Source organism: Lemur catta, chromosome 22 (genome assembly GCF_020740605.2).
Source record: "Lemur catta isolate mLemCat1 chromosome 22, mLemCat1.pri, whole genome shotgun sequence".
NCBI lineage: Eukaryota > Metazoa > Chordata > Mammalia > Primates > Lemuridae > Lemur > Lemur catta.
In genome coordinates, this window is record NC_059149.1 from 15,338,010 (window position 1) to 15,358,517 (window position 20,508).

General features: G+C 34.3%; 1 protein-coding gene across 2 annotated transcripts in view; it reads right to left on the reverse strand.

Annotated features, from left to right (window-relative positions):
- TNKS (tankyrase) overlaps positions 1-20,508 on the reverse strand; it is a 162,365-nt gene that overhangs the window by 59,310 nt on the left and 82,547 nt on the right. For both annotated transcript variants that reach the window (XM_045535409.1, XM_045535408.1), the window contains exons 4-5: positions 14,878-14,914; positions 14,033-14,108 (exon numbers count right to left, since the gene is read on the reverse strand). In XM_045535409.1, the coding sequence (XP_045391365.1) occupies positions 14,033-14,108; positions 14,878-14,914 (113 nt within the window). The remainder of the gene's footprint in view (positions 1-14,032; positions 14,109-14,877; positions 14,915-20,508) is intronic.

The window sequence follows — 20,508 nt, forward strand, 5'->3', positions numbered from 1 at the left end:
AAATTAATTTCTACATCTTTTTTATTTCTACAGAGGAAAGAAATTGATGACAACTATCCATATGTCTAGATGTATTATTACATATCTAATGCCAATGGAATTTTAGCATTTATATTTTAACACAAAACACATCTTGCTACGTCATAAATGACTGCTGGGTAAGGGAGGAAAGGGTTCCTTGGTCTGATAGGGTTGGGGAAGTTTTCCAAGCTAATAACTACCATATAGTGGGACTAGCCCAACCTCTGTAACACTTTTCATCTAAAAAGTATAAAATGTAAAAATTAATTTCTAATCCCTTAAGACTTATTATTCTGTTTTTATGAAATATAAACTTTGGGGCATTCCTTGAACAAGATTTTAAAATAAGATTATAAAATACTAATACTCCAAATAATTATCACCTTTCCTCTTGTTCTGACTTTGGACAATATGTTTTGCAAAAAAAAAAAAAATACAAAAGATTGGTCCTCAAACTACTTGCCACAATCTTCTACCGTAGCACTTATTGTGAAATAACATAGTTCTTTACTTTGTGTCTGTCTCCTCTAATTCACTGTGAGTTCATTGAGAAAAGAGAACTTATCTTAATTTTGTTTCAAAGGCTTAGCATAGGCCCTCAAATAGAGTACTAAAGAAAAAATGCATGAATGAAAGTCATTGTCAGTGTTTGATTTACATTACTAAAGGGCAACGGAAGACATGGATAATCCAACATGGTGAATATGACTTTAAATTTGTGTGAAAGATTTACACTGACATTTCAACACAGGCATGTGTGATGTTCGATGCATTCCCCAGGAAAGAATAAAACTACAACTGTGAAGCTATGCTGTAAGTCATCAGAGAGCTGTCTAAACTGTAATGTACAGTGCATTTTGTTTTTCTTTAAGATGAGGGTTCAAGTTGGGCTAGATCAAATCCTCTGGGACTTTCCAGACTATGGTGACCAACGTTTCCTGGTTTGCCTAGTACTTTCCTGGTCCTGGGAAACCCACTGATCCCAGGCACACTGGGCTCGCTGGTCACCCTACTCTAGCCAGACTTAATGCTAAATGAGTTTCTTGGTTCTGGAACTGTCCTGAATCAGAAATTGTGTATACGTAAACATGTGCATTTTGAATAAGACCTATTACTTCACCAAATTAAGAGAAGAATCCTACTGAGAGGTTGACTCAAGAAATAAAAGATGATAATTTTTTTGTCATTCATTTCTTCAAAAGACTCCAAGTGTAGTCTTTCTCAGTTCCATACAAGCTCAACAATACTATTCAAATTCTTCCTCCAGACTTGTGCTCCACAGGTGCAATTGCAAAATGGTTTTATAGGATAAAATTTCACAATCTTTTCAGCACTTGAACATGAAACCTTTGCTTTATTATGACTTTAAAGAAATATAGAACCACCATGTTGTCATCTCCCAGATTCAACAATCAGTAATCATTAAGACTTTGTTACACTGTCTTCTGGTACCTCTTTTGTTTTATTTTTCCCCTTTAAGTATTCTGAAGCAAATGCAAGACACTGTGACTATTCACTTCTACATGGTTCTAAGATGCCTTTAAAAATTATGGACACTTTCCATCAAAACTCCAATGTTACTATCACATCTAACAAAAGTGGTAAAACCTTGTTAACATCTAAAGCCCATGTCAATATTCAAATTTCCTGATTGTCTCAATAACTGTCTTTTTAAAGTTGGTTTGCTGGAATCAGGATCCATACATCTGGTTACTGTGCCTTAAAGTCTCTCTAATCTATAACAGTCTTCACCTTTTCTTATTTTTTTTTTTTCACAGTACTTGTTGAAGAAACTGTAAGTTGTCTATTACCTCTCTTGTGTGAATGTTTAACTGGTATCTTCTGTATTTCTTGTAAATTGGAAGTTAACTTTCTTCCTTCAAATAAAACTTTTTTGGCGAGAATATTTCATAGGTAGTCCTATATACTTAATATAGTACATATTACGTCTGTATATTCTACTTTTAGTAGTGAGACTGCTTCAATGTACCATCAGTTTTGCAAGTACTACCTCTCTGAACTCATGAGTCCTACACACCATCTTTATAATTTTTTTTTTTTAATTTCCTCCATCTTTTTGCATCCAGGTCTGGCTTCAAAAATGGGGTATTGTACATGTATTTTCTCAGTTTTAACTGGTCTCAATTATCAATTGATTTACATTTATTTACCATTCTCTCCCCAACAGACTTCCTTTTTAGATTATAAAGTTAATACATTCCCTCTAAAAATCCAAATAATACAAAAAATACTGTAATATAAAGTAAAAGGTTCCATTTTTACTTCCAGCTCAACAAGCCCCCCCTTCCCAAAAGTAATCACTATTTATAGTTGCACAAGTATCATTTGAGATATTTTTCCATGTACAGAACGTGTTTGTTTTTCCTCTGAGTTCTTTTTGTTACTGTTTTTGTCACAAATAGGATTGTATTATATTCTTCTGCAATTTGCTTTTTTACTCTTAATGTTAGTACATGTCTGTCTATCTTATTTTTTGTAATGGCCGGACAGTATTTCTGTTGTGTGGCTGTACCGTAATTATTCACCCATTGCCTATAAATTGATATTTATGTTGTTCTACTTTTGCTCTATCTTATTACAACATATCTCATTTGAAGCTATCATTCGGTTAAGATAGATCAGTATTTCCCTTCTACAAATACTACATCAGCCATTAAAAGAAAATTCCTAGGAAAATACAATAAACACATAATCAGCTTTATTAAATTTCTATCAGGCACAGAGACATGATTAATCTGCTAAGAAGCAAAGAGCTTAGAAGCTCTTTGAGACAGTGATACTTAGATCAGAACCTAAACAAATTAAAAGCTAGAGAATCAATATGGGCATGAGTCCATGGAAATAAATATATCTCATTGCTGATGCCTGTCCTTTGAAGGAATATTTTAAGTACTACCATAATGAAGCTCAGACAGTCTCCTTGAAGTTTCTTAATTCTTGGACTAGTACAAAGAGACTTTAAAAGAGAAATCTTCTGGAGAATGAAAATTGACAAACCAAAGTAGAGATGAAACAAAAAAGCGATTTTATTTACTCCTTTCTCAAAAACTATATCTCCTCTAACTTGTCTCTTTTATAGATTATATATTACTACATCCTCTTCTAGTAATTTGTTTTCTCTCCCATTATGAGTCTTGCCCTCTGGTCCAGGGCCTCTTGGTCAGTGGTTCTTTAAAGCACAGTGCAGAGATAAACACACCTAACCACAGATATGGTCTCATCATAGTAGACCACATCAGGACTACTACTCTCCTTTAATAAACATGACACTACTCCTATCATCTAAGACTGTTTAATGTATTAATATGTCTTTAACTCACAATCTCTGTAATGGGGGGAAGGAGATGGGCAACAATAGCACTGGCTTCCTCACAGAGCTGTCTTCAGGTTAAAATGACACAGAAGATATAAAAGCACTTTCTATGTACTAAGCAATGTTCTAAGTGCATTATGTGTATTAACTTGTTTACACAGCAACTACCTGAGCTAGAAACTATTATTACCTCCATATAACAAATGGAGAAACTGAGGAACAAGGGATTAATACAGCAGGTTAATAGCAGTCACGAGTCGAATCCCAGCAGTTGGACTTCAAGACCCTCATTTTGCCTTTCTTCTTCTCTTTGGCTGGGCACTCAGGCTCTAGATAGGATGCTCAGTAATGGGCTAGGAAGGCTGAGTGGCAAGGGGAGCTACTCTTGGCGGGCAGGAATCTCCTTGGTTCTGATGACTTTAGCACTCTGATCCAGAGATCACTACACACTAAACCCCACCAATAATGGCGGTGTAACCATACCACTGGATGAGTGTCCCAGACATGTGGGAGTCCTTAATATTGGAAGCTCCCTAAAAATAGTAAGTACAGCAGGACAAGGAAGAATAACCATATTGAAATTGGACGGGATAATTTATTCTGCCTCCTTCCCAGTACAAGATTTTTCTAGATACTCCTAACAGATAGTCGTTTGGTCTCTTCTTGAACTAAATCCCTCCAGCTGCTTCAACTGCTTCTTATAGAATAATTTTCTGACTACCTTCTTGGTCACCGTCTGGTTGGTCAATATGCCTTCTTAAAATGTGACACCCTAAATAGAGCACTAAACCCAAATACGGTCTGATCTAAACCATGGGCTCCCTGTCCCTCTCCTTTTTAAAATGTATTTAAGGAGAACCTGTCAGAGTTATCATAGTGAAGGTTCTAACATTGCATTGTGAGGCTGAACTAGTTGCCATTTAAGGTCTCTTCCAAATAAGAGAATTCTAGAATTCTATGAATCCTAGATTAGATGAACAGAGATAGAATAAAGCTTGATATTTTATTGCCTCAGAGAGTATGTTCTTCCAAAGTAACATATGTACTCATTTTTAGGAGGCATTCAAAAACTTACAGAATTTGTGAAATATCTTATAAACAAGGTTTCTGTACTTCAAATGCCTTCAATAGTAAAAATTTATTTTTAAAGTGAAAATATAAAGGACTATCTTTATTTCAAGTGTATGTATTAGGAAGAGAAAGAGGGGAAAGGAAATGAGCAGACAAGAAAGAACAGAAAATCCATAGGGTATTCTTTGTGAGAATAAAGCTCTGAATGCCAACTTAATTCAATTTTAACTTAACATTATCATTGTGGAATCTCCAGGGGGATTCTTCCAATGGCCAGCAATTTGTGTTTCTCTCTTCCAGCCTCAGAATCAGCAGAGGAATTGAAGTGTGTACGTGAAAATGAGTTTCTGGCATCCTCTGATAGGGTTTGTATGAAAAAAATACTTAATACTCTCAAGGTGCAACATTAATTTTTCATTGTCTAATGAGAAACAGGGGGTAGATTTTATGTAAACCAGGATTCTTAGTCCTGATGTTCTATACTTTCAGGACAAAAATTTTCACACTACCCAAACCTCACATGAATTCTTTTTCATAACTAATATTTGCAATCTTAGGTTTTCATACCTAAGCATTAAAGAGTCTAAGTAATGTACAACAGATAGATGACTTGTTCTTGAAAGAGGAAACAAATTGCACTGATCGGTATTTAATGATTACACAGGAGGGAATCAGTCCACCTTAGATCATTAGATAGTCATTTTAACTGTAAACTGAGAGGCTGACAAATTCCTTCAGCTGATTTTAATGTGATTAAGAGCTCAATGATTTTAGAGATACGCTGCCAACACAGAGTTCCTTCAGTGATCAAATCCTTGTTGTTTCTGGGTTTCCATATATGAATATGGCAGCCGAAGGCAGCCAGGAGCAGAGCTCTCTAGTTCTGTTCCCTGCCCACAGCCCTCTCCCCCAATTCTGACAGGTACTGAACACTCTCTGAAACTAGGAGATTATTTTAATGGACATTTTATGGTATTCAAGAGTAGGGTATTATCATGCTACCATTAATAAATTAAAGCACCTTTATAAAAGGAAAATTAAAATATGAAACATTTTATATTTAGAATTAGTCTATTTCCCAATTTACTAGTTTGGCTACCCAAATATGCATTTCAAGTGATCATGCATGGTAGTTATAGCGTATTTCTAAAGTTTTACTATTGGTGCCATTCTTGGAGAAAAACGTTTCTTATTAGTAACTGAAAACATTATTTTAAAACGCATATTATGAAGATTTTTGACACTTTTAGAAATTTCCTTTTATAATTCTAATTCAATTGAATTAGTGAGTGAATGGAGTGTGTGTGTGTGAGAGAGAGAAAGAGAGAGAATTAGGAGGCCTCTTGAATGATTATTGTTTTCTTCTTCTTTTTTTTTTTTTTAGAGAGACAGGGTCTCACTTTGTCACCCAGGCTGGAGTGTAATGCCACCATCATAGCTCACTGCTGCCTTGAACTCCTGGGCTCAAGCGATCCTCCTGGCTCAGTGTTACAAGTAGCTGGGATTACAGGCATGTGCCACCAACCCGGCTAATTTTTAAATTTTTTGTAGAGATAGGGGTCTTGCTATGTTGCCCAGGCTGGTGTTGAACTCCTGGGCTCAAGTGATCCTTCTGCCTTTGCCTCACAAAGTGCTGGGATTACAGGCATTACCCACTGTGCCAGGCCAATTTTCTTTTTAATAAAAGGGAAAAAAAGGCAGTGATGCAAAAATAGCTAGGTATTATTGACTGAATGTTTGTATACCCTTAAAATTCATATGTTGAAGCCCTAAACTCCAGCGTGATGGTCTTTGTGAGGTAATAAGGTTTACATGAGGTCATAAGGGTGAGAACCTCATCATGGGATTAGTGCCCTTATAAGCAGGGACACCAGAGAGCTTGCTCTCTCTCTCTTCTCTCTACCATGTGAGGAAACAGCAAGAAAGCAGTCAGGAAGAGAGTCTTCACCAGAAATTGACCATGCTGGCACCTTAATCTTGAACTTCCCAGCCTCCAGAACTGTAAGCAATAGATTTCTGTGGTTTAAGCTACCCTCTCAATGGCATAACAGTCCTAGCTGACTAAGACACCAGGTAACCAGTACACAATGAAATTAAAAATTGCATTGGTTTTATATTGTGGCCAAAAAACTGTTTTACAAATGCTAATTCAAGTTACAGATAATTTCAGAATTCTTAAGTCTATGATTAACTTGTTACTTTCTTTTTTGCTACTTCTCATCAGGCTGGAGGAGTTTCCTGAAATCAGACTTCTCTTTACACCTCAGCAAGCCTTTTTTACACTGTAAAAAGTATAAAACGTTCACCCTTTACTTAAAGGATTTAAGAACTTTTTGCAGAACACTCTGTCAAATGATATTAACTAAACAGTTTGTTCAAGCCAAAGAGTATACAAATCATAATCATTATAGGGATATTTTTAAATATCTTTATATGCAATATTTGACACATAAAAGTATGTAAGTTATAAAGCATAATACTACAACAACACTACTCGCCACCCCATTCAGCTGAAGAATGAGGACATTAACAATAGCGCTGAAGCCACCTTGTTTGTTTCTTCTACTCCTTTTCCCTTGCCACTCTGCCAGATGGATGTTTTTCCAGCTACTGCTACAGTTGTAATATACCCTACTAATAGCAAGTTTGGTTTGCTTGCAGAGGCAGAAAAAAAAAAAACACACTTTAAACTTAGATTCTAACAATTTATAAAGCAGATGCTGAAGTGTCATTTTGTAATTTGGCTACTAACTAAAATTTTAATAATGAATCATACTCACAAATGATTTAATACTCACTCCCTTCCCAATCCCTCAAGTAGTCTAATGTGGAAACCTGCAGGAAGCTTGTGTTTCTGGATGTAAGTGCAGGAGAATCCAAAGCTAGGAGGAGGGCAGCCAAATATAGGTAAAATAGACTTTTTAACACTGTGGCCTCCCTTCTACTAAAAATTCCTTCTCAAAGAGAGAAACAGCACAGTTGGCATGGGTACTAATTACCCTTACCAGTAGAAATGTCATGCTTGACAAAATAAAGATTGTTTTAGTACAAGCAATTCCCTAATGAAATATAAAAAAGACATTTTCAATCCTTAGTGTAACAAAATGAATATACATAAGCATAAAGATTTTATACAATATATCCCAACATAAGTAGGCAAGAAAACTTGCTCTGAGGGATTTCTGTATTACAGTAAGACATGCATTGCTCAGCAAGACGTACTCTAAAGAAGTGATTTGATTAGATATATAATTAAACCTAAAGTACTTGAAGAGTTCCCTGATGCCAACTTACTGTATTTTGACCTTCTTGTAATCCCAGATAACATCTGAACTATGATCCATAAAAGTTGGAAATTAAAAAATGGTATGACCTTTTATCTACCATGATTTGGCAAGAACAGAAGGGGATGATAAAGGTCACTACAGGCCAGGGGGAGTCAGCCATGTGCCCCCAGGTAATGCTAACACTTCCTTAAATGGGAAGAGAGCACTACAAAAACTTTATTCCAGATACCATGAGTGTATATCCAGCGTGATGCTATAGACTCTTATGCAATTCAACTCTGTATTACTGGTGATTACCACTAACTCTGCCGAAAAATAAGTAACAAAATATATTACAATCTTGAAATGTTAGAGTTGAAAGGTACTGTGCGCAGCTCACATAGCCCAAACCCCTCATTTTTTTTAGGCTAAAAAATTTGAGAACTCAGGCCGGGCGCGGTGGCTCACACCTGTAATCCTAGCACTCTGGGAGGCCGAGGCACGTCGATCATTTGAGCTCAGGAGTTCAAAACCAGCCTGAGCAAGAGAGAGACCCCATCTCTACTGAAAATAGAAAGTATCTGGCCAACTAAAAATATATATAGAAAAAATTAGCCAGGCATGGTGGCACATGCCTGTAGTCCCAGCTACTCGGGAGGCTGAGGCAGGAGGATCGCCTGAGCCCAGGAGTTTGAGGTTGCTGTGAGCTACGCTGACGCCACAGCACTCTAGCTCTGTCTCAAGAAAAAAAAGAAAAATTTGAGAACTCAGAGATATAATAAAACTTGCCATGATCACATAGCTAATAACAGTTAAAATTTAAAATTTGTTCTTCCAGCTTCAAGTTCCTGCTTTATCCCATAATACCATGATCCCAAAGGATGCACATGAAATTACTTTTTTGCATTTTGAGGAAGAAAAGAAAATTTGTAAGATATAAATTCAAAATAACTGAACATATCTAAAGAAGTAAATATACTTTGGAATATATTTAAAAATCCTCACTTATTCTTCCAAGTAGCCATGAAAGAACCATTTTCCGTAATCCATCTGAAAAAGATGCAATCTTCCTTGCCCAATAAATAATAAGCGTTGAGCTCTATTTTCTTAAAGTCGGGCATTTCAGTTATCTGTTACTACTATGTAACAAACCATCCCAACAATGGTGAGTTACCTGGGCAGTTCTTCTGCTCTATGTGGTATGAGTTAGGGTGCTAGGGTGCTAGGATGACCTGGAGGTTGGACTGGGAACTCAGACAAGGTTAGAACATCTAGGATGCGTGGACAGAGTCATGTAGCTTAACTGGGAGCTCAGGTGGGTCTGTCGGCTAGAGGACTCACTTCTTCTCCACATGGCTGCTTGGCCTACCTCATGGGATGGCAATTGAGTTCCAAGGAGGAGCATCCTAAAAGCAAGAAACTAGCAGTTTCCAGGCCAATTCAGGGACTTGTCCTGAAAAGGACACAGCATCACTTCTGCCTAATTTTATTTATCAAAGTAGTTCCAGGCTAAGCTCAAAGTCAAAGTAGGAGAATATTAGACAAGGGCATGAATAATAAGAGGCATGGTTCATTGAGAGGTCTTCAGAGTAACAATCTACCACATAAAAGTTGTTAAAATCCTGGTCAACATGATATTTTGAGAATAGTTATATTCAGGGAGAGGGCTGCTAACCAAGAAGAATGAGAAATTCTACTTATATTACAATATGACAAATGTATACAACCCTAAAAGTTAAATGCAGATTTAAAAAATTATACTAATCCTACATTTTTCTTGTGCTTCAATAGATGAGATTTATGGAATGCAAGCAAATATATGGCACTATTTTCAGGCAGATATTAGTTTTTAATCAGTATGTTTAAAAATGGGTATATATCTCAAGAACATATTTCTGAATTTATAAGCTGCTAATTTAAACAAATTTATTTGTTAAATGTGATGCTGGGTGGAAAGAGGGGAAGGCCAAGCTCCAAAAAAAAATTAATTCAATTATATGCTTTGTAGATTACCTGGTAGCCTACAGTTTATTTTATCCAAATACCACCTGGGACTTGGATAATAAGGACAATTTAAGTGAGGAGGTAGGGAACATTGGGGTACTCAAAAGTATGTATCCGTTCTAAATATGTTCCAAAGTTTCAATTTATCAAAGGATCTAATTTACTGAAGTTCTACTATGTGCTATAAACTGTACTAGGCACACTGACCACATTATTTCACTTAATCTTAATGCCTTGGGGAATGGGTATGATTATTCCCACTTAAGAATGACTAAATTAAAAAGTCTAGAGCTATAGTCACATGCTCAGAAAACCCATCGCTCTGACCTCACAGCCTATTTGCTCTTTCAAGTATATCACCCTTTTTTCACAATGTCTTCAAGGTATGGTACTAAATTCTACTTTATTTCTGATTGATCTCCATTTGGAAATAGTTTTTAAACACTTTACTTTTCTGTTCCCTGATTCTTACTCATTATTAACGATTTTATGGAAGCAAATATTTACACAGTAGAAACCTGACATTTAAAGAAACCCTTCAGTTAATTTTTCCGAATTTAAATCATGCCTCTCCAAAGGCCTGTTCACATCTAAATTTGTGGTTTCTTACAGAAGGGTATACATGTCTAAATACTAATGCTTTAAAAATAAAAGGCCAGAAAAAAAAATCTCACCTTAAACCTGCACTTTATAACTGTATCACAGCAAAAGGACATCCTGGATAAAGTCTTAATCATTGTAACAATTTATGAGCTCCTTGTAAATGAGTACCATTAGCCATATATTTATTTATCTCCCATGACACTTGAAAGTTTGAAAATACAGGAATAAAGAATTTTAGAAAGGAAACAATCTACTTTAAGGTTCTGATTACACTTAAATGCCATAAGGAATTGTGGAATGTTATTAACTAATCATAATGGGAGGAGACAGAAGAAGAAGAAATTATATCTATACCCCTATGTTTCTGAAGTGGCCATCAGTATAGCATGTATATAATTGTATGAAAGTACCATTTTAGAACAACAAAATGGTAGCACATTTGAACAAAAAACTGCATTTGATTTTTACGAAGAAAAAAAACAATAAAATTTCTACAGTAGCCAAGCTCCAATTCTGATTTGTATATAAAATAAAAGCCTAATATAACAATATAAGTTACGTAAAATCTTAACTATTTTCAAAATTCTACAGGTTAGAAAACTGTGAGACATATAAAAATTAGCCACTCACATATTACCTAATTAGATAATCATCAAGTCACAGTATAGAATTAAGAGACTATTTAAAATTTATACTCTCATTGTACAATCCCACGTATTACATTAAAAAGGAATACTCAAGTCTCAAACCCCCACATATCTCTAGGCAAATTCTCCACCTACTAAGCACAGTATAAGGAACATTTCTTTTCCAAAACCATTACGAAATTAACATTTCCATGGGTTTTTAAAATTTACCAACCAGGAACTGTAGTAAAAACTAAGACAGGAAAGGGCTCAGTTAAGCATTAATATAGTCACTTAGGAAATCTCTAAAAAACGGTTTGATTCTGTACTATGTTCTAAAATGAAATTCAAGAAATAAAAACTTTACATGCCTGATTTACTATATGAAAAAGTATCTTTATCCTCCCATTGATGTACAATCTGACTTCCTAATTCTAAATAAATGCATGCAAATGTTCTGAAAAAAGATTACATATCTAAGACAGAGACACCTTATTTAGCAGTTAGATTTGCTTAACTTGTTTTCTTGACAATAACAGCAAGAAAACAAAAGATATTGTCATAACTAAGGGATCTTGTTCTGATCTCCACTAGCTCCCATAACATTTAACACTTCATGGTTTTACTGCAACCGGTGCATCTAATAAGAATTGCTCTGTGCCATAAACGAGAGCATCTAAATATATATATATATCTATATCATTCAACTTAAATTTTGAAATTTTATTTGCATTTTGCATATGGATGGACAATTGTGAATGATTTCCTATAGTATATTCATAGCACTAAAACCTAATAAATGCTTAAGTCTATTTTTCATTTTCTATCTAATTTAATTTTAAAAAACTTATAATCTAAGAACGTACAAGAGCACATTTTAGAAAATTATTGCCCTATTTATATGTTAGGAATCTTTTAGTAGAATAATACTTGAGGTGTATTCTTAAAAATGTTCTACACCTTAAAATATACAGCTCTCCTTCATGTTATAATTACCCAAAAATAAATTAATAGAATATTAGTAGTAATAATAATAGCAAACATAAAATCTCCAATTCATATACTTCTGATTTAATTTTCTAAATGGAAAACAGTGCAGATGGTTTTCTCACTCAGAGGATAAAATTATGTTTATCAGAGAACAACAGAGTCATATCCTAAGCTTCTGCTAAATGCAAAGTGCCAGACTTGTCCTGTGCAATATACAAAGAAAGCTAACAGAGGAGTAGAAGAAAAAGACATTTATGAATAACTACAATTTAAGGGACTCTGTGGCAAGTGTCATAGAGGAATACAGAAAAGAAGCCATAGGAATTTGGATGACGAATATATTGGTTCCAAAGGAAGTCTATACTATATCCTCCTGTGGGGAGAAGGAATAATAAAGGACTTCTATACATTTGTGTAAGGTATGAAGCAGGGAGAAGAGATAATTTGTCAAGTATCAGCAATTATGCTCCTTAATATGATTTACTGCACTAGAAAAGGGGGCTGTCAAGGTAGAAGGGTAAGGAAGGGAGAATAAAGCTGGGATGGAAATCGACTCCTGCTATAGTAATTTCACATAAAGTCTGTAGTATTAAAATAGCTATGGAAAACTGAATTAGGGTAGGCTCTAAACAAGCTCTGTCTCAAAACCATAGCTGCATTTAACCACAGATAAGAAGGACCTTTTCTGCAAAGTGATACAAGTCACTTTATCTACTGAGAAGATCCAAATAAAATTTGCAGCTCAAAGTACATGCAAGAGTGTTAAATTCCCCAAAGCAACTTCAAAACTGAAGGAAAAACGAGCAGTTCCCATTTAAAAACACTTCCGAAGAGTAAGTAATAGTGCTGAGTAAATCTTTGTTAGTTTATAGCTTGATATATGTGAGTAATTTAATCTTCCATGGAAGCAGAAGTCTCTTCCAAAATTATCCAGAGAAACTAAATACTCATTAAGAAATGTGGCATAATATACAAGCCATCTACAATAACGAATTACATATATTCTGAGGGATTCAATTCCTTGTCACTATTTTGAGATTTCATTAAAATTGGGAGAAAGTGGGCAAGCACTAAAGGAAAACTGAGTAATTTTGATCTATGAAATTATCACTCACAGAAAAGTAATTTTTTAAAAGCAAAATATTATTTCTAAGAGGTACCATCTATTCTGATATTTGCCATAACATTTCACTATAAATAATTTCAAAGGAATCCATTCTTTGTATACTAGGCACAAGATTATTTTTCCTCAATATTTTCAGTGTATCTTTAAAAATATTTTAGGTTTTTAAAATATAAAAGCTATCCTTTACTATTAAAAAAATTAACTGTCATCTTAAAAAATCTTTACAGTACAGAGTGTTTTGTTTTTCAATGTCTATTAGGTAAATCACCGCAAAACTTTGCAATTATCAAAGGCTGTAAAGAATTACATTTCAGTCTATAGTTAGCAAGAATACAAGGCAGATAATGAAGCTGCCAGGTGTATATTTTTATATGTTACCTTACATTTATGACAACTGTATATTAATGCAAAAATATTTCTATTTTAATCTATTTTCTTTCACTATGCCACAATTAAAACCTAAATCAATAAAAATAATAATAAGCAAAAAAGCAAGGCTGTTACATAGATCTAAAAAAAATCATCAACATTTTCTCTGCTTTAATGGAAAAAGTGTTAATATCTAGCAAACAAATCTTCTTCTGCCAAATAAGAAATAAAAAATGCAAATGTCCTAACAAAGATGGATAAATAGGACATAAATATTTCTAATTCCCATTACCATAGACAGAAAATAATATGTGTTGTAATTTTTAATCACCGACAAAGCTGCAGTTCTATGTAACAAACAACTTTCAGTGCCTGACATTTAAGAGAAAAGGCTTACTTAAGATCCATGCTTCACCAGCTCTATGAATATGTCAGAACTGCCAATAACAGATAGAGCAGCATTTCATTTTATAGTGAAAAGATGCCAGTAAAAATACATCCATATATATGTCTGTACATACATGAAGCTATATATACATACGTATATACATGCCAACTTCAAAAAATTTTGTTGCAAGGCAAAAAGAAATTACTGAAGGGTATTACATTTTAAATAACTTACCTTTCGCCCATCACTGGCATGGCAATTCACATTTAGAGGAGTCAGTAAAGCCATTAGTTTTTCTTCATTACCACTCCTATAAAAAGGTAGTAAGTCAATTCCTATAAAATCATAGAGCTTCTTATTAATATTTATAAATAATTTTTTCACACAAGAGTGAAAAATAATATGGGTTTGCTTTGATTTCTTTTATATGGATCACAATAAATCTCCTGCAATACTAAAGTACTGTATTTCTAATTAATTCCTGTTAATCATCATATAATGGTATATCTTGGATAATGTAGCTGTCTACGTTTTTGTTTTATTTATCTGCATAAAGTCATCTTAATTACAAACAAACTTTATTCTGATAAATGATCTAAAACACTGGAGTTAAAAAAATACATACAAAATGCCGTAAAGAGCTAATCAATTAAATTATAAATGACCAAGAACAACAACAACAAAAAAGAATGAAGATTTGAAATTTGAACAGATTTTACTTTCTGCCCCACATTCAAGCTTTGCTAGAAAAAATCTTCAGAGGAAAACGAAGATATAGGCATTTAAATACTCTACAAATATCATTTGAAAAGCCGGGCAACTAGGGTTTGCAGGTACCTTAAGAAATGTTTCAAATAAAATTAACCATATAACCATCACCATATTGAAAGATTTTATCATTATTTACACTAATCATGGGAAATAAAGTATACAAATATTTGGTACAGGTCTTATCTGCATTATTGCATAAAATCCAAGCAAGACAATAACATGTTATAATTTTTACAGTCTTCCACCTGCCCTCCCCCTTTTCTCCCTTAAATGCATTATACTCACTTAAAATGAATGGAATCACTTACCTAGCAGCTTCTAGGAGTTCGTCTTTCTTGTATTCACCTAGATGATTGCAAAATATCATGCTGTTAGCATTTGGCAGAAGACAGATTAAGAAATGCAGTAGGCAGCAAATAGAGAATTAAATAGAGAAGAACAGAAAAAGAGAGTCCACACCCCGCTGGGTGATGGAGCCGTGACGTTAGCCAGCTTGTGAAGGCAGCATCACCAGTGCCTTGGAGACGGGCAGCAAATTGACGCAGCTTCTTGTCCAATCCTCAGATGAAATAGCTTTCTCCAGACAACCAATGAATGCTAAATCTCGTGTCCAGAAACACATTCCCTCTGATAACAGCATGCCAGCTGAAGACAATGTCCCCTCCCCCCTTTTCTATTCAGGCTGTCACAGTATACTTGTGAAGCATAATACATCCTGAGACAAAAGCAAAATAATGTGGCTCTTTAAAGGTACAAATTACTAGTCTTCAAAAAACTCAAGTTTTATTTGTAATGACATGGAAAGTTTTTAAAAAAAAACCATTAATTACCATTGTTGAGCTTTATAGCAGTAGCAAATGCAAATATCAGAACCACGAAGCCTTTGCCTTGATAGGGAAGGTCTGTAGACTAGAAATACGTGAACTACGTACCAAATGCCATGAACCTCTTGGAGGCAGCGCTCCAAAAACCAAAACAGTGAATACATTCTTAAATGGCAATAATATTCTAACATGCTGTAATCTTTATACTTTATACAACAAACTCAATACCAAATTTTAACAAACAAATCTTAAGAATATTTTTTAAAAGGAGGTTGGGAGCCTCTGAAAATGAGCAGATATCCAACTACTGCGACGTGAGTAATTTTTCCCCATTCTATTTTTCTACCATGGATTTTTAAAAATATATCACAGCCTGAAACTAGAAATATAATTACAAACCCTCCATAACAAAATTGCTTAGAGTATTTAAGATCTAACAAACAAGTTTCTTTTGCAAGCTCAATTGAAGGACAAGGAATGTTAATAATACAGCGTTTGTTCCTTCAATAAATAAAAAGAACAGCCAGGACTATGATTCAGCTATAATACACTGACTCAGTTTGCTATGTTACTAAAGAAATAATTACACAAAATGTCTTACCAAATAATTTTATGAAAGCAAATATTAAGTATACATATAAGAAATAAAATTTTAGATTAAATCAAAATGTTATAATATATTATGAAACAAATTGTTTTTAAAAATCTTATATGTAAATATGGGCTTCTTCACATATTGTTTCTATTTTGCTATGGAATGCAGAATATTGATGCAAATACTATAAAGACAACTCAGAGCTACCAAGCACATGTTTAAAGCCTATAATTCATTATTAGCAAAGATTCTTTAGCTTTAACTTTGTCTTTCTTCTAGATTAGGTTAAAATCTAGAAACTATAACCAGATATTTTCAAATGAGGAAAAAGCTGTTAAACATCTATTCTCTCCTAAGGGAATTTTGTGTGCCAATAAAGTCATAGGTTCAACAATAAGCTAGAATGCACATTTCATGATTATAGAGTTGGTCTTTACAATTTCCCATAAATTATATTTTAGATTATTTAGCTAACTGATGGGATAAAAATTATATTATTATGTTCTCTACCCAGTTAGGCTCCTGCCTTCCCAAAGCCCAAGACCTACCTTTATTAAACATTTTAGGTAGCAATATGGAAGTTAGAGAGTCAATTTTAAAAGCTCTTTCTGAGGAAAATGGCATAACCCATACCCTCAAATGCTTGAAGAACCAAGGTCAAAGTAAATCAAATTAGGAAACTTATCTCTAGAAGTCACTCATTCACCAAACGTTTATTCAAAAGGACTATATGCCAGATTCTAAACCAAAAGACACTATCATCTCTGACCTCAAGGAATATTATTCTATTAAGGTAGACAGATAAGTAACAAATAATTACAGTGGAGTATGAAAAAAGACCTTAAGAAATGCTATAAAGAGCTTACCAGCTAGTCTAAGTGAGATTAGTAAAAGCCAGAGTTGTGGTTCAAAGAAACCTTTCTGGAAGAGGAGAAACTAAAGTAGAGTTTTGAAGGAAGAAGAGGTGATGCTCAGGTGAAGAAAGAAGCAACCACAGTTAAAAAAAAAAATCAAACAGAGAGAGAGAAGGGACATGGCAGATCTCTACACACGAAGCAAAGGACACTGCAGGGGATGGGTAAAGATGAGGCAGAGAAGAAATGAAAAGATTACGAATGGCTCCGTAAACTGAGAAATCTGACCTTTGTTTTGAAGTCAGTGAGGAACTACTGAAATATTTTACCAAGGGGAGGACAAAGTACATTTAAAGATTTGTAAGTTTTACGATTACATAAAATATTTCCATACTCTACTCCAGCAACTTTTATCGGATAGGAAAGTGCCCCCCACCAAAAAAAAAAAAAAAAAAAGAGAGAGAGAAAAACACCTAAATTCTGCCATAGTTTGTATTTTAGAGTAAGTGTAAACTCCCTGATCTGCAATAAAAACACATTAAAATTGTGAACTGAAAGTAGCTACTACGATTGAAATTTTAGTCATAGTGAAACATGACTCTAATAAGCTAGGTAATAAAACTGCAAAGTATTTGGGATCCTCAAAGTTCAAAACAGTCTACCTCCATAAATTTCTCATCAAGCATACCTTATTGATGTTTTCACCAAAACGCACATTTTTGCAAAAATGTTATTCCTCCTGGAAAAGCTGATAATAAACCAAAGCTTTCAAAAGGAAATATTTAAGTGCATCCAACAGAGTCAGACACAGGTATTACAATTGACTTTCCACTCTTACTGTTAGAGATCCTAGTACTTTAATCAGCTTTTCTGCAATACATTCCAACATCCACTATCTGGTGCTCAAGGACCACAATCTATAAACAGCCGAAGCTATTTTTCAGATGCTACCTCGCAGGTTTCAAATGCTACCTCGCAGGAACAACTAACGTAATGAATTTAGAGCCCCTCACAAACTCTGACAACAAATCTGAGCTACTTACTTAACAGCTAAAGCACCAGTTCCATTTCATTTTAGCTGAGAATCTGAAAATATTCTGGCTGAGCCTATGGTGCTCTATGGAGCATTTATATTCTTTAATAACATCCAGATAAAGACTAGCAATAGATCAGCCAGAAAGGAAACTAGGCAATTAAAGTCACGATAAGAGCTGCCAGGAATAGAGAAAATAGATGGCTTAAAATATTTTTTTATTAGAATAAAGTAAGCGGGATAAAAAAATAAGCCACAAAGTTTACTTTCCAAAGTCTGAATTGTCTTTATTAGTGAAATGACTAAAGATATGAAAGATGTAAAGATACACACACAGAGAGACACAGATATACCGGTTAATGTGCTGAAGAGCTACGTTATCAGAATGAAGGTTAAAGTTAAAACTCCCCTTTGTATTTCTCTGCAGTAGTCAGAAACAACTTCTCTTTCTCTCAGTGTAAAGGCAGAATACTTTGTGAATAAATAAGAAGAAAACTAAACAGAAGTTATGATTATTGACTTATCTCAATTTCAATATTTTAAGGGCTTTGCCCTTTTCTTTCTTCAGCAACTTACAGGATCAAAGTCGACTTAGTTTTGTAAAAATGAGTCATTTGGTTTTGCTGAGATAGACTAGTGTGGAAAGATCATGAACATGGAATCACAAGTTGTTAAAGTAATGAGAGACTAAAAAAGAATTCTGCCTTTTATATACTTTCAAACCATGTATAATATACATCTATCAGTAACACCTTGCATTATATAAAAGGAGGGGGATGTCATTTGAAAGTCACCCTTTTTTGTGTCACCTCATCCCCAATTTCAGAACCACTGTCCTAAGAGATTCATCTGCAACATATTCATTTACAGTTAATGAAACTGGTGCCAAGGCAGTTAAATGAATTGTCTAAGGTTTCACTGAGTATTATTCACTATCTGTCAGATCATCAGCTAGGCTAATATGTGAGCAAAAACTAACCAAATCTGAGCTTTGGAAGCAAAGTAAGCAAAAGAGAAGAGTAACAAATAATAATAGCAATAAAACAATTTTAAAAGCAATGACAATTACTAGCTTTAAACAGGTTAAACATATTAATATAACAAAACTAAATTAACCAACAAAACTGCTTTAAGGCATTTGACCTTGCAGATGAGCTTGCAAACAAGGGCCACTGGAGCATGGGAATTTTAGGAATGATGAAAATTCATTTGTGATCCATTCAAATGATCAATATATTTTGCATTTCTCACAGAATGTTTTACTTAATTCCTGAATTTATTAGGCATCTCAAGGGAAGGGCTATGCAAAGACTTGAGTCAAGAATCTCAATTCTCAGGTTAATGTAGGGACTCATATTGCTGGGTGCTAAGTGGTATCATGAATTGATAATTCTTATATAGATATTTTCTCATCAAGGCACCAGCAAATTAAGAGATGAATTGATTCTTGTAGCTAAAATGACAGTTTATATATGGAGTAAAATATTAATTTAAGTGACATATTCCATTGTATTTTCACAAGATTTATAAATTCAGAACCAGCAATGTGGTTGTGGAATGAATTTTAGCTAAAGCACCAGGACATAATTCAATCTCAAGAAGTTAAAGTTTCATCTCCCACCAAAAGCAATTTTCAGACAGACTGATATTCTAGTATATATAAACATGGGCCCTGGATACATCTGAATTATGTTTTTCTTTCTGGGATCTTTCAGTAATATTTTCAGGACAACTGGGGGGGAAATTACAAAGTTATCAGAGCTCTCAATGTCTTCTTCCTACTTTTGAGTCCTGTCAAATCTTTCCACACATTGAAATACTGGCTTCAAAGTCCATGCCATCAGTTAAGCCTAGAATCATGGCCAAACTAAACATTCCATATTCATTCTAAATATAGAATAATTTGGGGTCTTCAAATTCTAGGCTTGACCAGAGTATTTTTCCTGGTAGAGATCCTTTCCTTCGATTGTCCCCTACAATTTTGACCTTTTAAATTAGCTAACATTAGCAAACATGAAACATCAACTGTGCTTAGTACCAATGTAATCTCTCAACTATGCTGCCCAGTACAGTAGCTACCACCCACCCTGTAGCTACTTATATTTAAATAAATTAAAATTATATAAAAATAAAACTTCTCCTCAGTCACATTATCCATATTTAAGGTACTTGACAGGCACAGGTAGCTAGTGTCTACCATACTGGACAGTGCAGAGAGAACATCAGACAGAATAGCTGAAACTATTATTGGACTATGAACTTTAGAGTGTTTTTAATGACCTTGAAAGAAGTCATCTTTTACCCTAATAAACTACTTCCCATATTCTTACTCTTAAAATTGGCACTATCAAACTCAACATAAGCTTTTTTTTCCTTACTGAATACCAAACAACTACTTCATCACCATGCAACACATGGAAAAATACTGGATTGCATGATAAAAGATCTAGAATGAATCTAGCTCTGCCATTGATTTACTTGTGTGGCCTTGGGTAAATCACTTTACCCTTCAGGTAGACTTCATTGTAGTGTCATCTGAAAAATGTGGACATAAATGATTTCTAAAGTTTCAGCTCTAAAATTTTCATCCTGTATTTAATTCTCAACATTGGTAATAAGTTTTTCTGAGAGGG